The 11118-nt window shown below is 39.4% G+C and overlaps 1 protein-coding gene across 2 annotated transcripts; it reads left to right on the forward strand.

Moving 5' to 3' along the window:
* The first annotated feature begins 268 nt into the window (after positions 1–268).
* Positions 269–4473, forward strand: LOC115966003 (zinc finger CCCH domain-containing protein 48-like). Of its 2 annotated transcripts, XM_031085338.1 has the most exons (8): positions 269–394; positions 986–1586; positions 1966–2151; positions 2269–2370; positions 2880–3032; positions 3530–3709; positions 3951–4048; positions 4130–4473. In XM_031085338.1, the coding sequence occupies exons 2-8, from the start codon at positions 987–989 to the stop codon at positions 4254–4256; spliced, it is 1446 nt and encodes a 481-aa protein (XP_030941198.1). In that variant the 5' UTR covers positions 269–394; position 986; the 3' UTR covers positions 4257–4473. The 2 variants fall into 2 exon arrangements, with proteins under 2 accessions (XP_030941198.1, XP_030941197.1); XM_031085337.1 differs by having other exon boundaries at positions 269–1586.
* The last annotated feature ends 6645 nt before the right edge of the window (positions 4474–11118 follow it).

An 11118-nucleotide genomic window follows, 5' to 3' on the forward strand; every position in this document is an offset into this window, starting at 1 on the left:
TTTTTTAATTATTAAATTCTACACACATATATTTAAATTTAATTAGATAGCCTATTTTTACATTGGGCTTTTACTTTAATTAGTTGCCTCAAATAAAAACGTGAGCTTTTTCTTAATTTTAAATAAAGTAATGTTAAGAAAAAGCTTGCCTTATTTATTAAGGAACCAAAAAAAAAAAAAGATTTTCGAATTAATACCAACGGTCGGCAGGGCAACCTTATTTCCATTATAAATAGACACCGCCACTCTTACTTTTCAGTACTCTTCGTATTCTCTCTCTCTCTCTCTCACTTTTCAAAATTCAAACCCTAATTTCCTCTGTTTCCCATCGGCGATTTGAGATTGTTTCTGATTGAACGAAGATCTCGGCGGCTCGATTTTCAAAGTCTCTCAGGTTTGCTATTGCAATTAGATTTAGATTTAGAATTAGAATTTCTTTAGTTATGATCGCACCGACTTTTGTAATGATCGAATCTATTCTCAGCCTTAGACAATGTTACCAAAGTCATTTACTTTCTCTAGGGTTTGCCGATGGATCGGCGATTAGGTTTTGGAAGTTTGTATTTTGTTCTGTATTTGATAAGGGATTTTGGAATTTTCTATAAGCTGTTATTGCCAAATCAGAATTTCAAGATTCTTCGGCTTCTCTAGGGTTACTGTTATAGCAAGAATCCTAAAAATGGTGGAACTGGGAATTTTCTGGATACTTTGGTTGGTTTTCTGATTTGGGAGAACTGAGAATTTAAAATCCTTGATTGGTTAGCAAGGATTTTCTTAATTTTTAGTAGGGTTTCTGATTTGGCAGAACAGAGAATTTTAAAATCCTTGATGGGTTTATGAGAATTTTCTTGATTGCAGTAGGGTTTTTGATTTGGAAGATTTTCTTCCATGGAAGAAAGAGATTGGTTTTTGTTTTTGGCTGCTTCACTTTGTGGAAGGCTTTATTCATTGGTTACCTATTCCTGTTATTTGTGGGTGTTTATAGTATGGAGATTAAAACTGCAAGAAGAGGGCCACAGGGAAAAGAAAGTTCTGTTTTTGATCGATTAGGAGCAGGACGAGGAGGGCATTTAAACAACAGCAGCAACAAGATATGCAAATTTTGGCTCGGTGGTAGATGCCTTAAAAACCCATGTAGGTTTGCCCATTCAGAAACACCTGATGTGGCCACCATTCACCGTCCCAGGCAGACTCCTTACTACCCTCACTCCAGCAACGCTTTAGTTTCGAATACTTGGCAAAGGGCTCCTAGGATTTCACAAAATGTTCAGGAGAAGGTTGTTAACCACAAGTCTTCCGAAAATGTTCCTGGAAAGTCTGAATCAGACTTGGAAGATATTAATAAGAAGTTGCCAGAAAGCGTTTCTGAGAGTTCTTCAGAATGTTCTGTTGTTGAAAATGATTCTAATCTGGAGAATGTGGTTAAAGAAAAGCCTCTGGAGCATGTTCCTAAGAAAACCACAGAAATGGTTTGTGAGTTCTGGGTGCAAGGGACGTGTGTCTATGGTGATCAGTGCCCTTACCTACACTCATGGTTTCATGGGGATAAGTTCAAAAGGTTGGCAGAGCTTCAAGGGCACAACAAGGTACCTATTTGTGTTTGATGAACTTTATGCTTCCATTTCCATTAAGATTTTGGTGGGAATTTTTTTAATTTGGAATCTGATTTAATAATGAGACCTGAACTCAGTTTATGTCAAAGTTAAACTTGGCCTAGGCTAGCCTAATTAGATGTTTCATCATTTGAATACTAATATAGCCCATTCATGATATCTAGATTATAGAAATTTGATTTGTTCCTGAATAAGAACATGGAGCATTATATGTTTCACTGCTATTTTTACAATGGGATTCATAAATGACAATTGATAGAAGACCAAAAGATATTGTTGGTTTATAGAAATTATATCCTAGATAGAGCAAGTTGTTTCTGAAAAACCATATTTATGAGTTTTTTCATAACAGGCAGTCAACGGAATTGCACTTCCTCTAAGATGCAACAAGCTTTGTTCAGGTAGCAGTGACGGAACAATTCGGCTTTGGGACTGCCATACTGGTCAATGTGCTAATGTGATTAACCTTGGTGGCGAAGTTGGATCTGTTTGTAGTGAGGGCCCATGGCTCTTTGTTGGCCTGCCAAATGTTGTGAAGGTGAGCTTAAAACTGAGTGATGTTTTGATCCAATTTTTTTGTTGCCACATTGAAGTTTTTTTTGGGTTTGGTCAGTGCATGATGTGACCTCGATTTGGCATGTTGATGATGCTGCAGGTGTGGAATACTGAATCAGGTGCTGAATACAGTCTCGATGGACCTGTTGGGCAAGTCAATGCTTTGGAATCTGTTAATGATTTGCTTTTTGCTGGGGTAGAGGTAAGCCACTTTTCTAATAGTTTAGAATTCTTGTGTTCTCTTACTAGCTTTAATTCTTTCTAGTGGATTAAATTTGAGCGATGTTGAGTTCAGGGTTTTGTTCCTTTCAGAATTTTTTTACTTGTTTAAGTAAGAACTTATTTGTTGTTATTCAATGTACTATGATATTGTGAGGTGCCATCCAAGGTAGACGCTTGGGGTTGGTGTAGTGGTTATCATGCTAGTCTCACACACTAGAGGTTCCTGGTTTGAACTGGGGCTAAGACAATACTGTTAAAGCCATTCACTTTTACTTATTAAAAGAAAAAAAAAATCCATATTGATGCTCAGGGTCTCGCTAGATTTTGATGTGTGTTGAGTGTTTTCATGTGGGTTATATGCTGTCCTTAAATCCATTCACTTTTCAGCATTGTTTTATCCTACTTGCTTTTTAAACCATTGTTCCATACTTAATTTATATTCTTATTAAAGTTGGTCCAAAATTAATTTATTATTACTTTCGATTGCAGGACGGTGTTATTTTGGCATGGAAAGGCACTTGTGAAAGTAATCTTACATTTCAACTTGCTGCAACCCTTAAAGGCCACACACATGGTATAACATCTTTAGTTGTTGGAGGAGGCAACAGGCTGTACTCAGGTTCCAAGGACCATACAATAAGGGTTAGTTTTTTCTCTTTTAAGATTTTTTTTTACCTGTTGTTCTATCTTTTATGTTATGAGTAGTTAGTATTTGAAGAGAGCTTGATTATTAAGACCATTGGTGCTCTCTTCTGCTTTACTTGCTTCTGCTATACTGGAAGGACTGTGATTGGATGGTATCTCATTTAGACATGGTGCTGACCTTTTGTTTTAGCGATTCTATATTGTTCTTGATCGATTTTTCCCCTTTTCAAATCTTGCATAAAACTAATATGATGTACTTACCTCATGTATTTTGATTAAGTTACTTAAATTGATTAATTGAGTTCCACTCTATAAAATTTAGCAATATATATCTGATGTGATACTGATATGATTTTAGTTGATTAAATTTCCTTTTTTTTTTTTTAGTTGTAGTTGTCATTTTCTTTATATGTGCACAAGGATCATATATTTTGTTTTGAGATATGTAAGGGAAAAAAAAAAGAATTAATTTTTGTTCTTATTTTTTGTTTCAGGTTTGGGATCATGAAAATTGGCAGTGTATTATGACACTGAATGGGCATGATGATGTTGTGAAGTCTCTCATGTGCTGGGATAAGTATTTGCTCTCTGGTTCATTGGATTGCAAGATAAAAGTTTGGGCTTCTACTGAGGATGGCAGCTTGGAAGTAATCTATACTCACAGTGAAGAACAAGTAAGTTATTGAACCACAATTAGTTTCATTTACTTTCTTATTTGCTTCCCCCCTTAAATAATTGGGGTGTGGTACAGTGGTTGAGCAGTGTTATTAATTGGTCTGGTAATGGGAAAATCGTACTGTTATGTCAGAAACTCAATAGGTGTAGTATTTTGTTGCAATGCCATGTTGTGGAGATTGTAGCCTTAGTTTTTCAAAAGTGTCAACTAATTGGATGGCATTATTTTTCTTGGTACAGGGTATTCTTGCACTTTCTGGGATGACCGATCCGGATGTTAAACCAATCCTGTGTTGCTCTTGTAGTGATAAATCTGTCCACCTCTATGAACTGCCAACGTGAGTACAATTTTCCCTTCGTGAAAAATCTTTCTTCTTTTCCCTCTTGGATTTGACTAATATTAGTGATTTTTGTTTTAGATTCACTGAGAGGGGAAGATTATTTGCAAAACAAGAAGTCCAGACTCTTCAAATAGGTCCTGGGGGCCTCTTTTTTACTGGGGATCAGACTGGTTTGCTGACAGTGTATACATGGCTAGCAGACTAATGGTTGAGACGTGCCCAAGACTAAGACTAGTAAAGCAATGTTTTATTAGTTGTTGTGGCAAACAGTGTACAGTATTTTGAGTACATTTTCCACTGTACAGTGTTTTGAGTTTAGAAATTCTTGTTATTATGAACACTGAGGATAAAGCAATGTAATGTTGTTACTACATAATGAAAATAAATATAGCTACATACCCTAAGGTAAAGACTTTGGTTTACTGTTTTTCTCTACTGCCCCTACGGGTGAACAAAGTTACAAAATAAAGTGGGATTGGATGATATTTATTAGATGTTTTTGAGGTCTACTTTCAGAAGTCCTTTTTCCAGCAATTGCTCGGTTTAGAGAACTTTCACCGATAATATTGAAGAAATGTATTTCAATTTATGATTTGCTATCCATCGGTCATCCAGTTATTGCTCAAGCCTGAGGCAATGAGCACAAAAACAAAATATTTCTTGAAAATTTTGATATAAAGTTTGTAAGCGGCAGGAAAATGAAGTACACAAACAAAGAGAAGACCAATAACCATTAAAAATTTCAACAATTTTTAAATTATTTGTATAGTTATGTAAAAAAAAAAAAAAAAAAAAAAAAAAAAAAAAAAAAAAAACTGCATTCTTGACAGGAGCAAATATGTTGCTATTGATTTCAGTATTTAGGGATAAAGAATTTGGGAATGGCAAATTAGCCTAATGCATATGAGAACGTGTATAGGTTAAGGAAAAATGACAAAGAACAGGCTTACAACTGACAAATAAATTATCAAAACAACAATCAAGGTTGATAGAGAACAAATAATGGTCTTTTCTTTTCTTTTTTTGTAGCCACCCAACTCCATTGTTGTCACCCTATAATAAGCAACAGCATCAAAACCTGATAAACATCATATTCTCGTGGTTTTCTTATATTCACGTTTTCATATATAAGTTCTATTTGAACTCAAATTGGTTTTTTAAAACTCAAATTGATATTTGTAGCATTGTTTGTGGATTTGGAACTTATTTTGATTGCTGTGAATCATTAATGCTTTAAAATTTTGAGTTTTATTTTGTGAATTATTAATGCACATGGTTTTCTTATATTCACATTTTCATATACGAGTTCTATTTGAACTCAAATTAGGTTTTTAAAACTCAAATTGATATATATATATAAATATATATATATATATATTAAATTAGTTGAATGCTAACTTAGAGTTTAGAACCAAAAAAAAAAAAATAACTTTTTATTTTATCATGATTTAGAGTCTAAAAGGAAAAATAAATAAATAAATAAATCTTTTATCTTCCACGTAAAATACTACCTACAAAATAAGACCACACTTTTTTCATCATTATTCTTTAATTATCATTATCTTATCTTTTATTTTATTTTGTCAGTTTGATGGGTGTTTAATATTTTCTCTAATTAATGAGTATTTTTAAAAGAGTGGGAATTATATATTGATTTGTCTATTTTTTTTTTGTGGTTATCTGGTTTTACTCATTATTTTAGTGTATGTGTTCTACTTGGTGCTCTCTCTTTCTACTAGTATTTTTTTTATGTTGTTTTCCTTACATTTAAGCCCTACTCTCTTTTTCTTTTTCTTTTTCTTTTTGTAATTTTTTTAGGGTGACATATCTACAATTTTGTTAGATTGCATAGTATGCACATTGGATAAATTCGGATGAGTGAAGTGGTAGTCAATCTATCAAGTAGTTGTTAAAGACCATTTTTTGTAAATATCCTACCTATATATGCCTAAATTTATTAATTTGTGTAACACTACGTTTTCAATTAATTGAAACTATTACTGTAAGGACACGATTCTCCGGCGGCCCAATAAGGATGTTGGGCTCGCGCATAAAAGATCCCTCACAATATGATTTGTAGAGAGTGGGCTTGAAAAGCTAGCCGCTGGTCACGGGGCGGTGCCCGATCCTGATTTTAGAGGAATTCGTGTAGAAAAAAGGAGTTGGGCTTGAACATTTAAGCCCTAAGACGTCGCACCCTATGGGATGGGACTCCTCGGAGTTGATCCGAGGACCATTGAGGCCTTACCCCGGTTATCCAACGACGGACTTTCTTCCGTGAAGTCCGGTGTTGTTGAGATGTTCTCCCCCATGTGATCTTTCTTTTTCGGAGGTGGGATGGGATCCCCCTTTAGATTTACTTACTTTCTTCTTTTATACTCGTCCGTGTTGATTGTCCTTCGTCCACGTGTAGGGTCAATCTATACAAGACTGATATTTGTCCCATCAGTCTAATCCCAGAATTGTTGGGTATGGTTGATAAGGCTGCAGAGTACGGCTCTGTCATGTGTTGGGTCTTATCTGGAAGGGTAGTAAGGATAACTTCCCCAAGATATTTTGGATCTCCTTACAAATTCGTCCCTATACCAGTTTTACCCCTTTATTCCGGTGGGATTCAGGATCTGCCGAGGACTGAACCGTCCTCGGCTGCCTCCCAAAAATTGTTTTGTGCTCTGTATTGTAGAGCTTGGGCCACAGCTCTCCTCGGATTGGGCCTTCGGATTTTCCAGGAGCAATTGGGCTTGGCCCTTAAATTATTGGGCCCCACAATAGCCCCTCAAAACCCTTCTATCCGACTTCCGGGTTGGAAAGGAGGGTTTTGGCAAACCCGGGCCCTTAATATGGCTTGTTTAGTTCAACCCCGCATTTATGTGAGCGGTTTTCCACCTATCCAGGAAGTTAGCCGGTTTTCAAGGGATTCCGTTTAATCTGCTCGTGATCTACTCCTGCCGCTTGGCTGTCCCAGACGCGCCCTTAATGAATCCTCTTTACGAGGCTCATTTATGTCCGGCGGCTCATCTGATAAGGTGGGGAAATGGAACGGATGCCTCTTTTTTCTTCAGATTCCTTTGGGAAACTTGAATGCATTTAATACCCTCCGTTTTGCCCTTCCTATAAGAAGGCAAGCAGGAGGCCATCACTTCCGTGCAGACTCCTCTCCTTCCTTCTGAGATCTGAAACCCGTAGCCTCCTTTAGCGCCTGCTTAACCCGTTTGTTATACACCATATCAGTATACGCCTACCATAACGAACGATGAAGGAACCATGCCCCTCCTCAAAACACCATGTTCCGATAAAGCTTGAAATGGCTCGATCGGGGCAAGGGTGGCGCAGACTTAAGATCTGTCCCGCCTCTCTTTCAGCCAAAATCCGAAGCAGGGGCTCGTCATGTCGAATTCTCGGCGTGACTGAGTCGAGAACACCCAATATCAGCACCACTCGGCTCCTCACGAGCGTACCTAACATGGCACCAGTGTGTTAGGAGTCAGGGCTGAGGCAGGGGCGAAGTGCTTCTGCTTCTCCCTCTCTTTGCTCACTGGTGCCCTCCTCCGTCTTCCTCTTATAGTCTTCCCAGCATCAGTTCCGCCCTGGTGCTGTCCTTCTCCCTCTTTTGCTCCTCTCTTTGTCCTTTCATTTCTTCATTGATTTCTTCCTTACTATTTCCTTCTTCTTCGTTCTCTTTTTTTTTTTTGAAGTGAGTTCTTCTCTTAGTATGAGCAACAGTGAGACAGAGATTGGAGAGACTTTGAAGACAAGTTTAAAAGGCGCTTGACCGTTTGCTTATCTGTACTGTGGATGTTAGTGCTGCTTCGGCAGCCCCTCTTTTGTATAGGCTTGTTGAAGCCCCGTTTTGTACATTGTAATGATTTTTCATATTAATAAAAGTTGTTTCTATTTCATTTTGCATGTTTTGTCTCTGTTTTATAAATTTGTAAGCGTCGCTCGGCACAATAATATAGCATCTAAATCAATGACGACTAAGACCAAAATACTTAATAATAAAAAGATGTTGTCATAACTTTAATGGAAGTGCTTGGCATAATAAGGCAGACCAATAAAAAGTAATACTTACCCCCTTGGCTTGGGTCCGAGGACCATGCAAGGCCTTGGTTCTGTCCAAAACTTGTAATAATAATAATTTTTTGTACTTGGTTTCCCCATAGGCTTGAGTCCGAGGATCATACAAGGCCTTGGTTCTGTCCAAAACTTGTAATAATAATTTTTTGTACTTGGTTTCCCCATAGGCTTGAGTCCGAGGACCATACAAGGCCTTGGTTCTGTCCAAAACTTGTAATAATAATAATTTTTGTACTTGGTTTCCCCATAGGCTTGAGTCCGAGGACCATACAAGGCCTTGGTTCTGTCCAAAACTTGTAATAATAATTTTTTGTACTTGGTTTCCCCATAGGCTTAAGTCCGAGGACCATACAAGGCCTTGGTTCTGTCCAAAACTTGTAATAATAATAATTTTTGTACTTGGTTTCCCCAAAGGCTTGAGTCCGAGGACCATACAAGGCCTTGGTTCTGTCCAAAACTTGTAATAATAATTTTTTGTACTTGGTTTCCCCATAGGCTTGAGTCCGAGGACCATACAAGGCCTTGGTTCTGTCCAAAACTTGTAATAATAATAATTTTTTGTACTTGGTTTCCCCATAGGCTTGAGTCCGAGGACCATACAAGGCCTTGGTTCTGTCCAAAACTTTATGCCCTCCCTTTTTCTTTTTGCACCTGTCTTTCCTCAGGTGTCTCATAAGTTACCAAGCAGGAAGTTGTCCTCGGTAACGGTTATTCCTTGGTGTGGGCCATAGTCCGTGGGCTTCCATGCAGAACGGGTCTGGGCCGCGAATTTATTAGGCCCACAGATTTAGAGGCATTTCCGTAGTCTTTGGTCACGCGGTACTTTTTGGCGTCCCAGTATTCGAGGTGCGCCTTCACGAGGCTCCTTTAATCTCAGGGTTGCAGACGGCATTGGAAATCGAGCCGGAAACATTTTGTCTGTAGCGTTCCTTGGGACGCTGCGTGAATTAAATGCCATCACCTCATCTTTTAAATAAATAGGAGAGAAAGTTGCTTTACCTTCGCACGAATTCTTCAGTCTCCTCTCTTAGTACATCATGTTTGAGGCGAGGATTGGGGCAAAGGAGCTCTCTCCGCCACGAAAGCGCCGTGTCTTCCTGAGACTCCAGATAGTGAGGTACGGGCCAAGGAGGCGTAGACTCAAGAGAATACTTCAGTTCGAGAGAGGGGAAAGGATGTTTCTCCCTCTTTTAGTCAAAATCCGAAGCAGGTTCTGGTTATGCCAGATTTTTGGTATGCCCGAAGAAGGAACTTCCGCCATCAGCGCCGTCTGCCTTGTAGCAGGCAAATTTCTGCGGGGGCTTCCCAACTTCCGGCTCCCTACATCTTTTCTGTAGATGGTGTTAGCCTGAGGTCAGGTTCTTTGGCTGCCTGAGTTATGGGCATGTAGAAGCGTCGAGGAATAGTTTCCTTAGACGACATCATGGAACAGTAGCCAACCTCTCCTCTGAGATATCGCCTCGGCATCATCTTCGCTCTTTTGTACTTTTCTTTTGCTTACGCAGTTAACTCTAATGTAAGCCGGTTTCAGCTTTTATTGTACACTGTACTGTTCTTTTGTCTTAATAAAAGATGTGTTTATTTCTTTATACATACCTTTTTTTACAATAACCACTTTGGGTCTGAATATTAAGTCTAAGCCTGCCCTTAACAATATTCTGGGCGGAAGAACACTTTAATACAAACCCTTATTAGTTTAAACTCGCAAATATTATCAAGTATAACAATGGTAATCCTCAATAGATTGAATTCATGGAACTAACCGAGATAGCTGCTGAGCGCTGCGTGATGCACGCTAGACGAATATCCGGGAGAGCAGCTGAGCAGCGATGGACTTGGATCGTGCCCTTGGGGTAACATACTGTGCCGTATCGTATCAGCCCCTTTGACACTAGGGATCTGAGGGTAGACCAGGGAATCTGCGCAATCGAGGTATTAACCCATCCGTTAACGAGGGGCTCTCTTCGGATGGATTTTGAGGTTTATGTGCCATACTTTTTCTTTAAAATAGTTGGTTCCCCATCCAGGTAGTTGGTTTCCCCAGAGGCTTGAGTCCGAGGACAATGCATTGCTTTGGTTCTGTCCAAAACCTAGTTTTACATCCAGGTGGTTGGTTTCCCCAGAGGCTTGAGTCCGTGGACTATGCAATGCCTTGGTTCTGTCCAAAAACCTAGTTTTCCTCGTCCAGGTAGCTGGTTTCCCCAGAGGCTTGAGTCCGAGGACTATGCAATGCCTTGGTTCTGTCCAAAAACCTAGTTTTCCTCATTCAGGTAGTTGGATTCCCCAGAGGCTTGAGTCCGAGGACTATGCAATGCCTTGGTTCTGTCCAAAACCTAGTTTTCCACATCCAGGTAGTTGGTTTCCCCAGAGGCTTGAGTCCGTGGACTATGCAATGCCTTTGATTCAGTCCAAAACCTAGTTTTCCACATCCAGGTAGTTGGTTTCCCAAGAGGCTTGAGTCCGTGGACTATGCAATGCCTTGGTTCTGTCCAAAACCTAGTTTTCCTCATTCAGGTAGTTGGTTTCCCCAGAGGCTTGAGTCCGAGGACTATGCAATGCCTTGGTTCTGTCCAAAAACCTAGTTTTCCTCGTCCAGGTAGTTGGTTTCCCCAGAGGCTTGAGTCCGAGGACTAGCAAATGGCCTTGTTCTGCCAAATTTTCCTCATCCAGGTAGTTGGTTTCCCCAGAGGCTTGAGTCCGTGGACTATGCAATGCCTTGGTTCTGTCCAAAACTCAGTTTTCCTCATCCAGGTAGTTGGTTTCCCCAGAGGCTTGAGTCCGTGGACTATGCAATGCCTTGGTTCTGTCCAAAACCTAGTTTTCCTCATCCAGGTAGTTGGTTTCCCCAGAGGCTTGAGTCCGTGGACTATGCAATGCCTTGATTCTGTCCAAAACCCAGTTTTCCTCATCCAGGTAGTTGGTTTCCCCAGAGGCTTGAGTCCGTGGACTATGCAATGCCTTGGTTCTGTCCAAAACTCAGTTTTCCTCAT

Source organism: Quercus lobata, chromosome 10, assembly GCF_001633185.2.
Source record: "Quercus lobata isolate SW786 chromosome 10, ValleyOak3.0 Primary Assembly, whole genome shotgun sequence".
Taxonomy (NCBI): Eukaryota; Viridiplantae; Streptophyta; class Magnoliopsida; order Fagales; family Fagaceae; genus Quercus; species Quercus lobata.

Coding starts and splice junctions, on each gene's coding strand:
- LOC115966003 (XM_031085337.1), top strand. CDS start 837: ATGAGAATTTTCTTGATTGCAGTAGGGTTTTTGATTTGGAAGATTTTC. Junction 2,152..2,268: donor GCCTGCCAAATGTTGTGAAG/GTGAGCTTAAAA, acceptor ATGATGCTGCAG/GTGTGGAATACTGAATCAGG. Junction 3,710..3,950: donor ATACTCACAGTGAAGAACAA/GTAAGTTATTGA, acceptor TTCTTGGTACAG/GGTATTCTTGCACTTTCTGG.